This window comes from Euprymna scolopes, chromosome 39 (genome assembly GCF_053919585.1).
Source record: "Euprymna scolopes isolate OS-2025 chromosome 39, ASM5391958v1, whole genome shotgun sequence".
Lineage (NCBI taxonomy): Eukaryota > Metazoa > Mollusca > Cephalopoda > Sepiida > Sepiolidae > Euprymna > Euprymna scolopes.
Window position 1 is genome coordinate 72,608,692 of NC_136520.1, and position 21,709 is coordinate 72,630,400.

The window sequence follows — 21,709 nt, forward strand, 5'->3', positions numbered from 1 at the left end:
GGCAATACTAATCGATTAGAAAAAAGACAATACTAATCGATTAGAAAAAAAGACAATACTAATTAATTAGAAAAAAGACAATACTAATCGATTAGAAAAAAAGACAATACTAATTAATTAGAAAAAAGGCAATACTAATCGATTAGAAAAAGGCAATACTAATCGATTAGAAAAAGGCAATACTAATCGATTAGAAAAAGGCAATACTAATCGATTAGAAAAAAGACAATACTAATCGATTAGAAAAAAGGCAATACTAATCGATTAGAAAAAAGACAATACTAATCGATTAGAAAAAAGACAATACTAATCGATTAGAAAAAGGCAATACTAATCGATTAGAAAAAGGCAATACTAACCGATTAGAAAAAAGACAATACTAATCGATTAGAAAAAAAGACAATACTAATCGATTAGAAAAAGGCAATACTAATCGATTAGAAAAAAGACAATACAAATCGATTAGAAAAAAGACAATACTAATCGATTAGAAAAAGGCAATACTAATCGATTAGAAAAAGACAATACTAATCGATTAGAAAAAAGACAATACTAATCGATTAGAAAAAAAGACAATACTAATTAATTAGAAAAAAGACAATACTAATCGATTAGAAAAAAGGCAATACTAATCGATTAGAAAAAAGGCAATACTAATCGATTCGAAAAAAAGGCAATACTAATCGATTAGAAAAAAAGGCAATACTAATTAATTAGAAAAAAGACAATACTAATCGATTAGAAAAAAGACAATACTAATCGATTAGAAAAAGGCAATACTAATCGATTTTAAAAAAGACAATACTAATCGATTAGAAAAAAGGCAATACTAATTAATTAGAAAAAAGACAATACTAATCGATTAGAAAAAGGCAATACTAATCGATTAGAAAAAAAGGCAATACTAATTAATTAGAAAAAAGACAATACTAATCGATTAGAAAAAAGGCAATACTAATCGATTAGAAAAAAAGGCAATACTAATCGATTAGAAAAAAGACAATACTAATCGATTAGAAAAAAGGCAATACTAATTAATTAGAAAAAAGACAATACTAATCGATTAGAAAAAGGCAATACTAATCGATTAGAAAAAAGACAATACTAATCGATTAGAAAAAAGACAATACTAATCGATTAGAAAATAGAATACTAATCGATTAGAAAAAAGGCAATGCTAATCGATAAAAAAATTTCTAATCGATTAGAAAGACAATACTAATCGATTAGAAAGACAATACTAATCGATTAGAAAAAAACAATGCTAATCGATAAAAAACAATGCTAATCGATAAAAAACAATGCTAATCGATCAAAAAATGCTAATCGATAAAAAAAGACAATACTAATCGATTAGAAAATAGAAACAAAAAAAAAATTTTTAATCACCAACTTAAATAAAAAGAATTATAACAAAAAAGTTAAACAATCAAAATGTTATTTTATTTCCAACTATGGAAATATTTTGCTTTACTTTTTTTTTTTTTTTATTATTATCCGTTATTAGCAAAGCGACCCGACGTTGCCGGGGATTAGAAGAGGATCACTGAATGTTTCACACTCCAATATTTTATTGTCATCGAAATCAGTGAAATCGCCCATTTTTCAATCAGATCAATTAGTTGCCTGCTCTAGCTGGGAACTCACCCAGTGCACAGAGTGGAAGCTTCATAGTAACAGTTCACAATACATTTTAGTTTACATTGTACTGTAGAGAACATACTCTTTATTTTATAAAAATTTTTATACAATGGCTTAAATTAAAGTTTAAAATGCAAAAGTCAAGTATCATGGTTCAATTGTGCTTTAAACAGAAACATTCATTTAGAACGCACCTTTGTCATATCAAAGAACATACTGTTGATTTTATATGTCGAGCCTTTATGCTTGTGTGGTAATAAAACTTTAAATGCACTTGTGATGTTAGGCTGTATAAGGTGTTTACTTTGGTCAAAATCGTCTCTTCCTACTTTCATCGGATTTTTTCAATTATCGATACTTACCAAAGACATTCCGATATAAAACCTATCTAGGAAAATTTTCAAGCACATAAAGTACCTTCATGTAAAATTTCGAAAAAAAAAAAAAATCGCCCCAGCTGTTTAGGAGTACATAGAGAACTCTCTCTCTCTCTCACACTCAGACCAGGTTCTTTTTATATAATAGTAGATTAAGATAAGGCTTCCTTATATCATAAAAATTAACTTTTCATACATGATTATTCTTGCAGTTTTCTTTTAATTAAGCCTTTCCCCCTTTTGCTGATAAAAATAAAATTTTCATATGCCTTCATTAAAGCAAGCCGGACACACATACAGTCACCTTTATTATTATACAACACAAAATGATAGTCAATTTCAAATAAAGATATTTGAAAATGCAAACATGTGGCCGATTTTGATATTGAAATAGATTGCGACTAAGAAGTTGGCAAGATCTTCCAAGGCCGATATTCTATCCAATCCAAGACAAAGTCACCTTATGAGAAAGTAGAAATCAAACACGATTAGGAGGCATCGACTTTTTCGGGAAGGGGGGGGGAGAACAACCGGTAATGGTTGGCATCAAGTACTTGGATGAGGGGTGGGAAAGTCTTAAAAAAAAAAAAAAAAAAAAAAGTTACTCCTCACATAGTAATGGCGGTGGCGGCAGCGGTGGTGATCCGGGTGAGAGTTTTAAAAATTGAGTCAATGCATTAGAGGCCTCAACCGCTGTTGAGAATCTGAGGAATTGAATGGCAAACTTTCAAAAATATTCAATAATCAATTGATGCTTATGGCACGCCATTTGTTTTATGCCTGGCTGGTTGGAGGTGGGGGATTTTGAGGAGTGGTGAGGGTGAAGAGGTTATGGAGGAGGAATTATAAAGTGTGTACCGACGTTCGGGAGAGAGTGTTAGTGAGTAAAGAACCAAGAAATGGTATATTAAAGGATAAAAGAGAGGAAGGGAAACAAGGGGGAGAATATATATTTCAAAGTCAAGAAAAAAGCCGTTGAAAGTCATTGAAAAAATAAGTTTTTTAAATTATTTCTATTTTTATATATTTCGGGTATAAAACATGTCTTCAGAAACAATGTACATTGTACTAATTGCTATATTTTTATATGATAAAGTAGTCAGTATCTGCGAAAGGGCTTTCACTGAAGTTAAACACATGTGGTCACAATATATATATATATATATATATATATATATATAAGAGACAGCAGGAGAGGAGTCATCAAGACAAAAAGGAGACAGCAGGAGGGGAGTCATCAAGACAAAAAGGAGACAGGAGGAGGAGAGTCATCAAGACAAAAAGGAGACAGCAGGAGGAGAGTCATCAAGACAAAAAGGAGACAGCAGGAGGAGAGTCATCAAGACAAAAAGGAGACAGCAGGAGGAGAGTCATCAAGACAAAAAGGAGACAGCAGGAGGAGAGTCATCAAGACAAAAAGGAGACAGCAGGAGGAGAGTCATCAAGACAAAAAGGAGACAGCAGGAGGGGAGTCATCAAGACAAAAAGGAGACAGACGGAGGAGAGTCATCAAGACAAAAAGGAGACAGCAAGAGGAGAGTCATCAAGACAAAAAGGAGACAGCAAGAGGAGAGTCATCAAGACAAAAAGGAGACAGCAAGAGGAGAGTCATCAAGACAAAAAGGAGACAGCAAGAGGAGAGTCATCAAGACAAAAAGGAGACAGCAAGAGGAGAGTCATCAAGACAAAAAGGAGACAGCAAGAGGAGAGTCATCAAGACAAAAAGGAGACAGCAAGAGGAGAGTCATCAAGACAAAAAGGAGACAGCAAGAGGAGAGTCATCAAGACAAAAAGGAGACAGCAAGAGGAGAGTCATCAAGACAAAAAGGAGACAGCAAGAGGAGAGTCACCAAGACAAAAAGGAGACAGCAAGAGGGGAGTCACCAAGACAAAAAGGAGACAGTAAGAGGGGAGTCACCAAGACAAAAAGGAGACAGCTGGAGGGGAGTCACCAAGACAAAAAGGAAACAGCTGGAGGGGAGTCACCAGGACAAAAAGGAGACAGCAGGAGGAGAGTCATCAAGACAAAAAGGAGACAGCAAGAGGGGAGTCACCAAGACAAAAAGGGGACAGCTGAAGGGGAGTCACCAAGACAAAAAGGAGACGGAGGGGAGTCACCAAGACAAAAAAGAAGACAGCTGGAGGGGAGTCACCAAGACAAAAAGGAGACAGCTGGAGGGGAGTCACCAAGAAAAAAAGGAGACAGCTGGAGGGGAGTCACCAAGAAAAAAAGGAGACAGCAGGAGGAGAGTCACCAAGACAAAAAGGAGACAGGAGGAGGAGAGTCATCAAGACAAAAAGGAGACAGCAAGAGGAGAGTCATCAAGACAAAAAGGAGACAGCAAGAGGAGAGTCATCAAGACAAAAAGGAGACAGCAGGAGGAGAGTCACCAAGACAAAAAGGAGACAGCTGAAGGGGAGTCACCAAGACAAAAAGGAGACAGCAGGAGGAGAGTCATCAAGACAAAAAGGAGACAGCAGGAGGGGAGTCATCAAGACAAAAAGGAGACAGCAGGAGGAGAGTCACCAAGACAAAAAGGAGACAGGTGGAGGGGAGTCACCAAGACAAAAAGGAGACAGGTGGAGGGGAGTCACCAAGACAAAAAGGAGACAGCAGGAGGAGAGTCACCAAGACAAAAAGGAGACAGCAGGAGGAGAGTCACCAAGACAAAAAGGAGACAGCAGGAGGAGAGTCACCAAGACAAAAAGGAGACAGCAGGAGGAGAGTCATCAAGACAAAAAGGAGACAGGAGGAGGAGAGTCATCAAGACAAAAAGGAGACAGGAGGAGGAGAGTCATCAAGACAAAAAGGAGACAGGAGGAGGAGAGTCATCAAGACAAAAAGGAGACAGCAGGAGGAGAGTCATCAAGACAAAAAGGAGACAGCAGGAGGAGAGTCATCAAGACAAAAAGGAGACAGCAGGAGGAGAGTCATCAAGACAAAAAGGAGACAGCAGAAGGAGAGTCACCTAGACAAAAAAGGAGACAGCAGGAGGAGAGTCATCAAGACAAAAAGGAGACAGCAAGAGGAGAGTCATCAAGACAAAAAGGAGACAGCAAGAGGAGAGTCATCAAGACAAAAAGGAGACAGCAAGAGGAGAGTCATCAAGACAAAAAGGAGACAGCAAGAGGAGAGTCATCAAGACAAAAAGGAGACAGCAAGAGGAGAGTCATCAAGACAAAAAGGAGACAGCAAGAGGAGAGTCACCAAGACAAAAAGGAGACAGCAAGAGGGGAGTCACCAAGACAAAAAGGAGACAGCAAGAGGGGAGTCACCAAGACAAAAAGGAGACAGCTGGAGGGGAGTCACCAAGACAAAAAGGAGACAGCTGGAGGGGAGTCACCAGGACAAAAAGGAGACAGCAGGAGGAGAGTCATCAAGACAAAAAGGAGACAGCAAGAGGGGAGTCACCAAGACAAAAAGGGGACAGCTGAAGGGGAGTCACCAAGACAAAAAGGAGACAGCTGGAGGGGAGTCACCAAGACAAAAAAGAAGACAGCTGGAGGGGAGTCACCAAGACAAAAAGGAGACAGCTGGAGGGGAGTCACCAAGAAAAAAAGGAGACAGCAGGAGGAGAGTCACCAAGACAAAAAGGAGACAGGAGGAGGAGAGTCATCAAGACAAAAAGGAGACAGCAAGAGGAGAGTCATCAAGACAAAAAGGAGACAGCAAGAGGAGAGTCATCAAGACAAAAAGGAGACAGCAGGAGGAGAGTCACCAAGACAAAAAGGAGACAGCTGAAGGGGAGTCACCAAGACAAAAAGGAGACAGCAGGAGGAGAGTCATCAAGACAAAAAGGAGACAGCAGGAGGGGAGTCATCAAGACAAAAAGGAGACAGCAGTAGGGGGGTCATCAAGACAAAAAGGAGACAGTAGGAAGGGAGTCATCAAGACAAAAAGGAGACAGCAGGAGGAGAGTCATCAAGACAAAAAGGAGACAGCAAGAGGAGAGTCATCAAGACAAAAAGGAGACAGCAGGAGGAGAGTCACCAAGACAAAAAGGAGACAGGTGGAGGGGAGTCACCAAGACAAAAAGGAGACAGGTGGAGGGGAGTCACCAAGACAAAAAGGAGACAGCAGGAGGAGAGTCACCAAGACAAAAAGGAGACAGCAGGAGGAGAGTCACCAAGACAAAAAGGAGACAGCAGGAGGAGAGTCACCAAGACAAAAAGGAGACAGCAGGAGGAGAGTCATCAAGACAAAAAGGAGACAGGAGGAGGAGAGTCATCAAGACAAAAAGGAGACAGGAGGAGGAGAGTCATCAAGACAAAAAGGAGACAGCAGGAGGAGAGTCATCAAGACAAAAAGGAGACAGCAGGAGGAGAGTCATCAAGACAAAAAGGAGACAGCAGGAGGAGAGTCATCAAGACAAAAAGGAGACAGCAGAAGGAGAGTCACCTAGACAAAAAAGGAGACAGCAGGAGGGAAGTCACCAAGATGAAAAGGAGACAGCTGGAGGGAAGTCACCAAGATGAAAAGGAGACAGCTGGAGGGAAGTCACCAAGACAAAAAGGAGACAGCTGGAGGGGAGTCACCAAGACGGAAAGGAGACATCTGGAGGGGAGTCATCAAGACGAAAAGGAGACATCTGGAGGAGAGTCACCAAGACGAAAAGGAGACATCTGGAGGAGAGTCACCAAGACGAAAAGGAGACATCTGGAGGAGAGTCACCAATACGAAAAGGAGACAGTTGGAGGGGAGTCACCAAGACAAAAAGGAGACAGCTGGAGGGGAGTCACCAAGACAAAAAGGAGACAGCTGGAGGGAGTCACCAAGACAAAAAGGAGACAGCAGAAGGAGAGTCACCTAGACAAAAAGGAGACAGCAGGAGGGGAGTGATCAAGACAAAATGGAGACAGCTGGAGGGAAGTCACCAAGACAAAAAGGATACAGCTGGAGGGAAGTCACCAAGACAAAAAGGAGACAGCTGGAGGGAAGTCACCAAGACAAAAAGGAGACAGCTGGAGGGGAGTCATCAAGACAAAAAGGAGACAGCTGGAGGGAAGTCACCAAGACAAAAAGGGACAGCAGGAGGGAAGTCACCAAGACAAAAAGGATACAGCTGGAGGGAAGTCACCAAGACAAAAAGGAGACAGCTGGAGGGAAGTCACCAAGACAAAAAGGAGACAGCTGGAGGGGAGTCATCAAGACAAAAAGGAGACAGCTGGAGGGAAGTCACCAAGACAAAAAGGAGACAGCTGGAGGGGAGTCATCAAGACAAAAAGGAGACAGCTGGAGGGGAGTCATCAAGACAAAAAGGAGACAGCAGGAGGGAAGTCACCAAGACAAAAAGGATACAGCTGGAGGGAAGTCACCAAGACAAAAAGGATACAGCTGGAGGGAAGTCACCAAGACAAAAAAAGATACAGTAAGAAGGAGTCACCATGACAAAAAGGAGACAGCTGGAGGGAAGTCACCAAGACAAAAAGGATACAGCTGGAGGGAAGTCACCAAGACAAAAAGGAGACAGCTGGAGGGGTGTCATCAAGACAAAAAAAGATACAGTAAGAAGGAGTCACCATGACAAAGTAAAGAGAGACTACACAGAAGCCGTCAAGACAGAAGAGATAGCAAAGTGAGACATTTAGCTGGGTCTTCTGTCTGTACATATTTGTTCTTAATTTGTTCAATTTGATATCTTTGAAAAATAAAAGTTAAAGTTTAAATAGTCGATATCAATATAATAACACGCTAAAGCAATTTCATTTCCATAACCTCCATTTCTTGTTGCATCGGATGCGAAACTAAAATATACTTTCCTAGCTTTGGTCAAGGATCAACATATTTGTTTTGTCTAAACACGGTACAATAATATTGGCGGGAAGGGGGGGGGAGTCTGCGTGCGCACTGGGCGTCCATAGAATGGAAATACGTCTCAATCTACATTAACCAGAGTATCTAGATAAGTCTGGTTTAATTTGAACAAAGGTGGGACAATGATATCGTGGGGTCTATGTTTGTGCAGGATATCCATAGAACGGAACTATTATTAAGCACGGCAACACCATACAAGAAATGAGAAATATAATTTTCATGATCGCAATAATTTTCTCATATTTCGGAATTTTTCAAAGAAGGATTACTTATTTTTATTCAAGATAAGAATTGTAATCCGAATAACACAAACTTTTATAACTAGAAGGGAGACCAGATGCTGCCCGGGATTAAGGGTCAAGGCATGTTCCACAGTATATTTTTATTGCCATCGAAATCAGTGAAATCGCCCATTTTTAAAATCATATCGATTGATTGCCTGCTCTAATTGGGGACCCATTGTGATGCACCGAGAGAAAGCTTCACATACCTCTCCACAGTGATGTAGTCCACAATACATTGTAGTTTACATTGCACTGTAGAGAACCTACTGTTAATTTAATAAAATTATTTTTATGTAATGGCTTGAATTTGAGTTCAAAATACAAAAGTATCATGATTCATTTATGTCCTAAACAGAAGCATTCATTTTGAACGCACCCCAGTCTTATCAAAGAACCTAATGTTGATTTTATACGTGGGCCCCTTCTGCGTGTGCGGTGATAAAAGTGCTCAAATGCACTAGTGATATTAGACTTCAGAGGGATATTAACTTTGTTCAAAATCGTCTGTTTCATCTTATATCAGATTTTTTTGATTATCGATTAGCAATACTTGTTGGAGGCACTCCGATACAAAACCTATGTAAGAACACTCCCAGAAATACATTTATGTGAAATTTAAAAAAAAAAAAAAAAAATCAATCAGCCCAGCCATTTCAGAGTCCATGGAGAACAAATGTCTTTTATATACAAGTAGAGATCTAATTTAATGTTAAAATCTAATCTGATTTAACAATCGGCAATTCAAATTTTATCTCAAGTTAAAATTTCAAGAAATTATAAAACGCCATTTACAATTTTTATTTTGAGACTAAAAACAGAATTTCAAACCAACAATCAATTTTCTCCAAAAACATTTTTTTGAAGATTCCCTATTCTAGAATTGTACCAATTCTTTGATACATTACGAGGGAATAAACCCGACAAAAGATCTGGTTTAGAGTCCTGATAGGTGGATGGTGAAGCACTGCAACAATTTTCCGGCAATTCTTGCTGCTGCACTGGCTCTGACCATTGGCTTGCCTTTCTGTCAGAATTTGTCTGCAATGCTGAGAGAGAGAGAGAGAGAGAGAGAGACCCTGGTAACTGAACAAATCTTATGACCTACCCAGGCCTGCATCCGGAGAGGTAACTTCAGCTTTGACTTTTTAGCCACAGCAGATACTGCACTGCACCAGACTAGACGCAAAACGCTATTGTCTCATTAGACAGAAAGTTGCCATAATATATATATATATATATATATATATATATATATATATGTGTGTGTGTGCGCGTGACCTTATCTATGTGTGTGATGAATGGTCTCTACCAAACTCCTCTCTCAATTTTTGACTTGAAACTTGATATCTACGAGGATTTGGACCTGTGGAACACATTCTTAGTTTTCAGCCAGTAAAAATATTGAAAAAAATTATTGAAATGGGTAGGAGCAAGTTGACTAAATGTGTTACATTTGCATATGTGCAAATATAGTTGTAGACTATTTAATTTGTAAATGCAGAATGCCATTGTCTCGTTAGGCAAAAGGTTGCATCATATTAGTATAAGGGCCTTGTTACTGGACACACTTTTAAGGCTATATGGTTAGAGGGAATGAGGATATAAATATTATCTATATAAAATCAGGTATCTGTATAGGTTTACATATTTGCATGTACAATATCCATTTCTAAACTAATTAACTGATCATTATTAATTTTGGAACAACTTCTAGGTGCACGAGTAGGTAATGTGAGATATTTACTTTAATGTTTTGTAAAGAAAAAAATGATATTCAGAAAACTGATAAAAAAAAAAATGTAGCAAATAGGTATTAGACATCAATTAATAAATATTACCTCAATTTCAATTTTTTGTAACGATTTAAAGTTTGTTTTTTAAGGGGGGGGGGTTATATGAATACAATCTCACACTTTAAAAATCAAATATTTCAGATTTGCATTAAATTTGATCCATAGTTTAATAAAACCAATTAAACAAGATTCTCTGATCCTTCGGACGGCACTTCTGCATTACACAGATGGAGTTTTTTTTTTTTTTTTTGGTGCATCACACTAAACTGCTGCCAGGTGGCGCTTCTGAGTTTGTAAAGTTTGAATCTGATTCAAAAGTGACAATAAGTCGATCAAGTTCATTCATTTCATTCAAATTGTTTATTAATTTAAAAATTAAAACTATAAGACTTTGTTGATCCTTCAACAGGTGCCACAAAAAAATTAAAACTATATTTTGTTAGTGACAATTTTAATTCAAGACGTGTTTAAAAAAAAAAAATCCTATGTTGCTTTAATTCGAAAAATGTTTCGTTTAAATTACTTAAAAAAAAAAAAAAAAATCCAATTTTAATTGAAAAAATGTTTCATTTAAATTATTAAATTGTTCAAAAAAAATAAAAAAAATAAAATAAAAATTCCAATTTTAATTAAAAAATGTTTCGGTGGGGAAAAAAATCCAATGTTGCTTTAATTTAAAAATTGTTCTATTAAAATTATATTATCTTATGCAGACTTTTAAATAAATGTTGTTACAATTATGTATTCATATATATTTATACAATATATTTATACAATATATTTATACAATAAATGTTTTGGTTTTCAAATATTTTCGTGTTAGAAAAAAAAAAAAAAAAAAAATCTTGTTTGTTATTTATTTGCTGTGTTATTTGACCAAGAAGAAATTGAAGTTATCGCCCTCTAACAATGGCGTCGTCCATGTAATTCAGAAGTGCCCTTTAGGCTACTATTCTTATCTTGAGTGTGATTTTCACAACATTTCGATCAATGTAACCTCCGATCTTCTTCAAATGTATCTTGTCTAACTCGGGAATGTTTCTGCAAATCACACTAAAGAAGAATCCAAATAATACGAATAACCAATCCCCATCGCAAAAATTCAGAAACGCAAAATTATCTGAATTTCAATTTCTTCTTAAGACTCCCTGACCTTAAATTTTAGACAGAGTCAAAAATCATGTTATGGATTTTTATTAAAACTGGAATAAAGATTCTAAAAATCAGGTTTAATAGTATTATGTTTCTAAATTTTTTTTAGATGAGGATTGATCATTCATATTTGGATTCATCGGACTACTCTTCTGATCTGGAAATGTCATTTTTACGCTTTCTTTAGGTGTATCTTATTGAACTTGGGAATGCTTTTACTGAACTCGAAAATTTGGACAGAATTTCAAACAGAACCCTTTCTTTACTTCACAGGGGTAGAATCAAGTAAGTAATTCACAATTGTATTTTTCGGTCGGCCACACTGAGAATTGAACCTTCACTCTTCAGGAGAATATCACTTTTACAATTGGTTTTCCAAGTTCTATAACCACTGTGGCATGGGTCCTTGCAGACAGTTCTAGTACGAATTTTAGGAGCATTAAACCTTTTATTTCTAGTTGCGTTACATCTTGATTTTAATCTTCATCAGGGGGATATAAAAATGGTGCAAAATTGTTCTGTTCCTTAGTTTTTTTTATTATAAATTCAAGTACAATATTTTCTTGGATTTTGTTTGAAGAAGTCTTGAGGAGGCAGGTCGTCTACTAAGACTCACTTTTTTAAGAACCCCGAGTCGCAACCCAGCCGCACATCTACTAGAACATTTTATCTGCATCATCTATCACCATCACCCTTTTGACACTCACGAGTCTATTCTTTATTTTTATATTTTTTTTATGATCAAACTTAGAAGATTCTGACCCTGGAATTCTTCCCAAAAAGATCTACAGAATGCATTCCATCCATTTGTGGAAGATTATTATTTTTTTTTTTTTCTTGCATTATCTTAGTTTCCTTTTCGTGTTCCGTGGTATTTGATGCGATTTAAGAACTTGAACCTCTTTTTCATTAAAAAACAAAAAAAGATAAGGTAAAAAGATTTAAAAAAAAACATTAAGAATAGATATCCATTCAATCTGTTCTTTTAGTGACGTGCCGATGAGCGGTTTTGTTTTACGGCATATCAACCTTTCTTCGATTATTTTGTTAAAAAAAGAAAAAGTCATGCTTCATAATCTTTTTCCGACATACATACACACGATCTTCCTTAATATAAACGCAAATTCAATGAACAAAGATTTTGTCTGTGGAATTCTGTTCCGTTGGTCTGCTTTGCAGCTAATTATAACATGGTCGTCCTCAAGTCCAATGTAAACAAGTTCTTGTTGCGACATCTCCTTAAATAATCAAATTCTATCCAACTTCCACCACTAATGATCACTATGCTGTCATCTCGGTGATCACCGTGCACTCAGTAACCCTTGTCCTCGAGTGACCTTCAGGCCTTGTAAAAAACAATATGTATCTCCCTCTATTATTACTATTAGAAAAATATCAATGTGTGTGTGTGTGTGTGTGTGTGAGTTCCTTCCTCATGGCCTATCGGTTAAACCTATCTTTTGCAAATTTTACACAATGGTAATTTATATGTCTGGCAGTGTTCTTAGATATGTTTTGTACAGAAATTCATCCGATAAATATCGAAAATTGAAAAAATACAATCTTAAAAATAGTGTTTCTTCGTAGATAAAAAGAAATTTTACAGGGGAATGTTTTATGTTACACCGGTGTAATCTTGGCCGATGTAACGTAAAAAATATTTTGTAAAAAATTTCTCATCTACAAGAGAAGAAAGTCTATTTTTAAGATCGTCCAACCCAAATTATCAGCTGACGTGATATTGTAAACAAATACAGACAAAATTTGATGAACGACATAATTATTATTGAAATTTTTTTTTTTTTTTTTCAAATTATATAATATTCAATAGAGGATTGATTCAATAAAAATACATACACAATCTGCATGAATTAAAATATCATGTTTAAGCGTATTGTATGACCGGGCATCGCCGGTCGGCCTAAGCTAGTATATAATTTCTTTACTTTGTAAACAGAAAGAAAATCTCCTTTGACTTAATGTGGTTCTTATTTGATTTTAATTCTACCTCGTCTTCATATAATCTTTTTTTTTTTTTTTTTTTTTTTACAAAGGCATCACCACATTATCAAGGCCCAGAGGCCACTCAAGGATAAGGGTTAAAGAGTGTACAGTAGAAATTGGTCAATATAGTAATCATTAGTAATGAAAATTTGGTAAATTTAATAACTTATATGGAGCGGCTCATCAAGAACTTATTTACTTTAGACTTGAACACAACCATATTGTAGTCAGCCGGAAAGCAGGAAAACGGAAGACAATTCCACAGGCGTGCAGTTCTAAGAAAGAAGCTTTGTTCATGGAATCTACGTTTAGGTTTAGGCACAGATAAAGAGTGGGGGAAATTATTGATAGTGTTTACAGCTAGATGAGTGTTTCTTGTGAAAGTTTGGCGAGGGGGGACCATAGATTGAAGCTCAGTTGAACACTTTCCATGAAAATAACGATACATCAGAGACAAACTCGCAACATCTCTTCTGTGAGATAGAGGTTGCAAGGAGGAGAAAAGGACATCTCCTACGAGGCTACGAAGTCTATTTTGAACTCTATCAAGGCAGGACAAGTCCTTTCTAGCATATTATTTTTTAATGATAATGTATCCCTTGATTTAGATCTGTTGAGTATGGTTCGAACCCAGTTTACTAGGTCTTTCAGTCTTTATTATTTTTTATGGTTAAAAATAGATTTGGTCTGTATATAGCCATAATTAAATTTTGTATCCCTTCATCATATGAGTGTGTGTGTATATATATATATATATATATATATATATATATATATATATATATATATATATATATATATAGTGTCTGTATATATATGTATATCTATGTGTATGCATGGGTGAACGTATGTATACAGGTATAGCTGTACCTGAGTTTATATGCGTGTATGTGCTGTGTATGTATATATATATGCCTATATCCACAATACATTTGACACTGAAAATAAAGTTAAGCATAACTACTGCCCAAAGCACAATGTTAGGAACTCACCCCATATATATATATATATATATATATATATATATATATATATATATATATATATATATATATATATATATGAACTTAATGGAACTACAAGAACCCCCGACTCATTATAACTTAACCACCACTCTCATAATCTTTAATCCTTTATACCCCTTCTTTTTAATTTTTCAATCTATTAATTTATTCTATCTCTATTCCTATCTTCATCCCTACTTTTATCTAGATCCATATAATTTTTTTTTCTAGACACTATAACTTAATCCCTATCCAATAAGCAAAGCAAAGCAAATCAATACAAACCCCTAAATATTAAACCAACATGTTTTTTGAACATATCTTACATTGAGTCTACCTAACCTCGCATTATTAACTACACCCATGTATTTATTTATCCTAACTTTATTTACTTAGTATAAATATATATATATGTGTGTGTGTCTATATATGTCTGTATATTTATATTTTATGAATATGTATATTTATATAATTGTATATGCGTATATGTACATCTACTTCTTACTGGAGATCTATATCTCCATGTATATGTATATATGTGTGTGTATGTATGTCTGCATATACATTGATTATATATATGTGTATGTGCGTATGCATCTGTATGTGGATGTGTAGAAATGTACATATGTGTCTATATTTGCGCGTGCATTGGCGTATGTATTAACACTTATCTATCTTAAAAACAACTCATTCTCAACTGAAATGAACAAGTCGACTTATGGCGACTACGAACATTCTAAAAGGAACCTTTTACTTGTCAGACACATGACACTTACACAAATCCTTTCTTTCTCTCATCTACTTCATATACCTGACTAAACAACCAAAAAGTAGTCAAAATTTTAAAACCTAGAAATTGAAATTCCTCCCCTCTCCTCTCTCTACCCCCCTTTTTTAACCATCCTCTCTCCCTCCCTATATCTCCACCCACACCTACTTGAATCTGCTACCCCACACACACCACTACAATCTAATATATTTTTACCTTCAAAACTTGAATATTGTCGATACCCATCTCCCTCCCCCTTATTATCTCTTACTCCCTCCCTTTTTTTTTCTCGTATTTCCTCTTAAACACTTCTTCCAAATAGAAACAACCATTTCTGTAAGGTCTGACGAGGCTGTTGGATCATAAACATGGTCCAACCTCCGAAACATATGTAACCAAACAGATAAAATGGTAATAAAAAAGAAATAAAATAAAACACATATTTGCTCTGCAATAGTATTGAGCACTCTTCAATTTTTTACTAATTATCAGTTTTACTATATATATATATATATATATATTACATTTTCAAATGCTTTCTCTTCATCTAATGTCACTTTTCTCTTGTTTGAGGGAGGGGGGTCAGTCGTTTTCTCATATTACTCAAACTCAATCTCTAAGGTTTTTCCAAATTCCATTGTGTGGTTTTGTCCAAGAACTTGCTGCCAAGTTTTCCTTGGCCAGTCAAATTTCCTGCCATTCACGACGTCCATGCTTTTACAACGGTTTAAATGTCAAAACTAAAAGTATCATTTCACACCAAAGTTTGATGAGAATAAAAGAAACCACTCGAGATGTTGATCCATAAAAAAAAAAACATCCTAAAACATACAAATAAAAAAAGAAACTTAAGTCAGCTGCGAGACGATATACTTATGCCTGACAAAGTCACAAAGGAACATACGAAAGAAATTTGACTTCGCCCCCCCCCCAGTGTTAACAGAAGGCATTTATTAACAATACTTTCCAAACCATACCTGCTATCTTCACACAATGCTCACCATTGAATAGAGGCATCAAGTCTTCTGAAGATAGCGGTTTCAATCCTACCTGGGGAGGTTGTTGATAGTAATACACAATATCTCCAAGACACTTTAGGTCAGCCTCTCCTCTGTTGACTGAAAACGTTGAAATCTCAAACTATCTTGATGACATCACTTGTGCATACCACAGGTCCATGTAAGGAAGCCTTTTTTTTTTCTATCAAATTGACAAGAAAATTCTTGCAGTTTTTAACTTTTAAATTCAGATGAACACATCTTGGCTCAAACATAAGTTTATCAATCAAAATAAACACCATCAGAATCAACACACTTTTGCCAACGCAAAACAAATGTATTTATGCCAGTAACGTAAAAATCTTGCATTCTGGTGGCGATGAAGTGGCTGAAAGCGTTTTTGATATCGATTAGGTTTTTGAAGCATTTCTCATGCACAAAGTTGCCGAGAGGTTTGAAAAAATGGTAGTCAGTAGGTGAGAGGTCTGGAGAGTATGATGAATGAGAGAGTTTCGTAGATTAATTCGTTCAATTGGGCATTGTCATGGAGAATTTGGGCTTTTCTGTTGACTAATGTTGGGTGTTGTTGTCAAAGTTTCTGATGCATTTCATTCATTTGTGGACAGTACTTGTATGCCGTAATGGTTTCGTCTGCATTCAAAAAACCGTCATGGATGAGACGGGTCGCAGACCACCAAACAATCAGCATGACCTTTTTTTTTTTGGTGCAACTCTCGCTTCAGGAAATTTTGTGGAGCTTTGTTGGTGTCCAACCACTGAGCTGAGCATCACCGATTGCTTAAAAAACCCCACTTTTCATCGCAAGTCACAACCCGTTTGAAAAATGGGTCGTTCTTGTTGCGTAAAAGAAAGGAAGATGACACGTCATAACAGAGTTTCTTTTGGTTGTCGTTCAATTTGTGAGGCACCCATTTATCAAGTTTTTTGTCTTTCGAATCTCTCAAGTAGTTGGAAATTGTATACATTACGTCTAATTCAGAAAAAGTTCTTAAACTGTTTTGCGTGGATTAGTTTCGACTAAGGCTCTCAACTGACCGTTGTCAACATCTGATAGCCAACCACTACACTCATCATCTTCAAAACTCATCGCCACCATGAAATTTCTTGAACTACCATTGTGCTATGTGTTCAACAGCGGTTCCTGAGCCAAACGCTTCATTGATATTGTGAGCTGTTTCAGCAGCTTTTTGGCCTAGCTTGAATTGAAATAATTGTGCAAATCTGCCTTTTTTCTATCTTATATTCAACATTCTGAAAAGACATTTTAAAACGATTGTAATCTAAAGAATTAGATAGAGCGAAAATGCTCTTTAAAATGATGTATAAAGTAAAGTTATTATAATGAAAACTTATTTGAAAATACATCATTTGAAATCAAAATTAAAAATTCCACAAGAAACTTCTTGTCAACCTAAGGTTAAAAGTATCAATGATCATGATGTCAAGCTGTTCTAACAGATCTTGCTAAAGCTAATTAAGATGAATTTCTTAACTTGGGGGGGGGGGGGACACCTGGGCCCCCAATTTTCCAAACAAAAATGGGCAGAATGTTCACTCATAATCGCCTATAAAAGTAGAATCTTATTCTTTAAGGGTATGTGATTTAGCATATGTTGTATTTTGTTTTGCATACTGAAAGCATCGAATGATATGTTTTTAAAGGGAACAAGAAGACATCCATTGATGGAACAAAAGTCTTCTCCCTCTCCTACCCATGAATCGTTTGAAGTATGGCACAATTATTTTGAGAGGGAAGAGAAAGGCAAGATAAAATAGGGAAGAGAAGAGGAAGAGAAAAAAAAAGGAAAAGATAAAATGTGAGAGAGGAGGAGAAAAAAAAACAGGAAAAGAAAGATAAAGTGTGAGAGAGGAAGAGAAAAAATAAAATTGTGACAAAAGGAAAATAATGACTAATCTGTAGTGATTTGGTGTTTTCTTATTAAAAAAAGGCACGACTACATTTTTTTTTATTTGATTTACTAAAAAAAATTTTAAAAAAAGATTAAAAAACGCAAAATCGAAGCCATTTGTTGAGAAAGACAAGAAAAAAAAAAGATGTAAAAATGGGAAAATTTTTTACTCACGTATTTTATGGTGGCCGTCACTATCAAACGTGTAAGGGAGGCGACTGCGAATATAAGCAGTGTGTGCCGTTTTCTCTTCAACTCTGTAAGATTGGCCATCGATGATCCAAGAGAAAGTCACAGACTTGACCAACTCACTGTGACTGGAATCTGAAAAGAAAAAAAAACAAAGGAGGGTGTGTGACGACGAACTGACATTTACAGGCTTAAATGAGTTTATTTTTTAAACAAACTTTATAGTCACTTTTAAAATCAACTTACAAATTATAATACAAGCAATTTATAGAATACATTAACAAAGGAACAATCTGTCAAGCATGCATTGATAGTTAATATAGTAGAGTTATCTCCCCTTGGCTATAGATGAGGAAAGTCTCAACTTGCTCTTGGTGATTGTTGTTGTCATGCAAGTGAGTTTTGAGGAAGGAGTACACATAACATTGATGACTGATGGAAGTGAAACCTGTATGAAAAGTTTGGTTTGATTCTTTTACAGCATATCAACCCTTTTCGGGTTATTTAATGCCGAATCCAATTATTTTGGAAATTGTTCATTCATGTTGCACCCAGTTATTTTGTACAAGGGTTTTATTCTTCAAGCTTTTTTTTTATCTTCAATCACTAGTTTGTTGTGTTTGGTTTGGTTGTTTTATAGTGGATCTTATCGTTTTTGTTCCTTGCCCTGCAGAACATGAATGAGTTTTGCAATGGTAGAGGGAAAAGGGTTACAGTATGAAACCCTACTATACAACAAAAGGGGAAAAGGTGGGGCTTTGTTGTTTTTGATTGTGGTTTTGCAGAACATAAGTTTTGCAGAATATAATTAATTTGTAGGCAGAGAAAAAAACAAACCTCGAATGTAAAATGATTTCGGCAGACTTTCGAAGTCAGACTCAAACAGCATTTTAAGCTGACAAATCAAACTTTGATTCTGACTAACCAATTTTCATCTATTATTGTTGTACCATGTTATTGGAAATGTGATAACTAGGGCTATGACAACAGCATATTCTTTTCATTGTTTTGACTCGAGTATATATCCAACACAATCAACCGAGAACCACATCACTCTACATAAAAATATAAGATATCAATGGATATATATCTGAGAATCAAAACAAAGAAAAGGTTACTAAACCGAAACGTAGATCCCATGGACAAAGCTTCTTTCTTAGAACTGCACGCCTGTGGAACTTAGTTCCGTTTTCCTGCTTTCCAACTGACTACAATAATATAATAATTGTCTTCAAGTCAAACGTGAACAAATTCTTGATGACCCATCCCCTTAAGTAATCCAATTTACCAAACATCCACTACTAACGATGACCGACATGTTCCCCTTGACCATTGTACACTCGAGTGGCCTCTGGGCCTTGATAAGTGGTTACTCCTTTGTAAAAAAAAAAAAAGAATATGCTGCTGTCATAGTATATTAGTGATAACGTTTTTCACTACAATTTATTTGAAAAAAAAAAAAGAAAAAAAAAAAAAAAAAGAAAAAAAAAGAAAAAAAAAGAAAAAAAGAAAAAAAAAAGAAAAAAAGAAAAAAAAAGAAAAAAAAGAAAAAAAAGAAAAAAAAAAACTTATTCGAACCATCCCAAATAACTGATAAGATGATAAGATAAAAAATTTTAAAATGATCATCTATAAATAAAAACCAGTAAAAAAAAGTGCATATGAGTGGGAAAATAGCAGCAGCAGCAGCGAAAGATGGCTGGCTTTCGAAGAGATTAGCAGCAGCAGTAGCCAAAACACGCACATATGCAAATTAGGAAGTGTGCGCACAAAGAAAAAGGAAAAAAAAAGGGAAAAAGGACACCACATGTTCAGGGTAGAAGCAAAGTGGACGTTGAAGAGAATGGATGTGTGAAATCTAAGACAAGAACGGACCGTCTGTGCCCAGCATACAGTCGGAAGAAAGAGAAATGTGTGTCAGGTAAAAATGAACATATGACAACGAAAGACTTTAAGTGGTGTCGAAATGGGAAAATAACTTAATAAAAATTGTTTAAATAAAAAATAAAAAAATAATGCCGAGCTGGATTTTTTTTCTTTCTTTCTTTCCTTTGTTTGTTTGTAACCGCAGTGTTACATCAGCAAGGGGGATAACTCATTTTAAATTGAATATATACTTTTACGGATATTTAACCTAAACAAGGCACAGAGATGTAACAAGGCTACTGTAAATTAGGGCCATCCTAAGTGAGCAGCAAGATGTTTGTTCACAGTACATTTAAATTTCTGCATGTTGGTAGTCAGGGAAACTGAGAAGGGAAGGAATTCCAAAGTTTTTTTTTTTTTTTTTTTTTAGGCAAGAACCTATAAAGGAATTGTTCACCTTAAGTGCCAAAAAAAAAAAATAATAAATTGGTTTTACTGTATCCCCGGCAATGTCGTGCAAATATCGATTCTCTAAATGAAAAAAAAAATGCAAACATTGGATTATTTTCTTTGACAGATGGGGAAGTCAAAACAAATTAATTCAAGTTTATACAACAAACTTTTGTCCGTTTTATATACTTCTTCTATATTATATTTATCTTAGTCTCTTTTTTTTGTCATTTCATCCCAAACAAGGCACAGAGCCATCAAAGGCCGTAAATGACAAAGTTCTCTCTGATTCTCTCCCCTCTGATCTCGAGCGCATGGTACAGCGGAGGAAGAGGTGGCTGGTTACTTTTAATGAATCTAAAACCAAGCTCCTATCTTTACATCATCAACGCTCTGATCCCCATCTGGCATCAATTAAAATGGATGGCTCTCGTTTAGGGGAAACTCCATGTTTTGATAAGCTTCTGGGCTTGACCTTTACTCCTGACCTGAAATGGAACACGTGCATCAAGTCTGTTGCCAAGGTCGCTGGAAAAATGGTAGGATCCTTCTACCGCTCCAAAAGATATTTCACTGCTGATGCAATTCTTTATCTACATAAAAGCCAAGTACGTCCAAGGATGGAGTACTGCTACCACATCTAGGCAGGAGCTGCTAAAAACAACCTATCCTGCCTTGACAGAGTACAAAATAGGCTTCGTGGTTTAGTGGGGGATGCTCTTTTCTCTTCCCTGCAACCTCTCTCCCACAGGAGAGACGTTGCGAGCATATCTTTGTTTTATCATTACTTCCATGGCAAGTGCTCGTCTGAGCTCCAATCCCTGCCCCCCCCCCTCGCCAATCTTTCACGAAAAACATCCGTCTAGCTGAAACCATTGTCAATAATTTTCCTCACTCTTTATCTGTGCCTAAACCAAAACGTAGATTCCATGAACAAAGCTTCTTTCTTAGAAGTGCACGCCTGTGGAACTGTTCCATTTGCCTATTTCCCACCTGACTACAACCTGGATGTCTTCAAGTCCAACATAAACAAATTCCTGATGAACCGCCCCCTTAAGACACTTTATCAAATCTCAACACTAACGTACTGTGTACCCAATAACCCTTATCCCCAAGTGGCTTCCGGGCCTTGATAAGTGATGACCACCTTGTATACAAAAAAAAAAAAAAAAATCATGAGGAGTTACTAGTTGGGACCAGATTTGCAGGGATAATACTTAGAGGATTGGGCAGCAGATGTCTGTTCATATTACACTTGAATTTCTGCATGTCAGTACAGTCAGGGAAGCAGGGGTCTTGGGAGGGAATTCCAAAGTGCAGCAGGCCGAGAGTGGGATTTTTTGTTGGGTTTGTCGAGGGTATTGCCGCAGAGTTCATTGTCATTCATGTCGTTTGAGAGTACTTGCGATTGAAGGATGTCATGTTTTGGTGATGGG

General features: G+C 36.2%; 1 protein-coding gene across 1 annotated transcript in view; it reads right to left on the reverse strand.

The window, feature by feature from the left end:
• The window catches only part of LOC145263864 (polycystin-1-like protein 1), an 842,774-nt gene that overhangs the window by 558,209 nt on the left and 262,856 nt on the right, over positions 1–21,709 (reverse strand). The window contains exon 5 of the mRNA XM_080120938.1: positions 17,943–18,092. Within this exon, the coding sequence (XP_079977064.1) occupies positions 17,943–18,092 (150 nt within the window). The remainder of the gene's footprint in view (positions 1–17,942; positions 18,093–21,709) is intronic.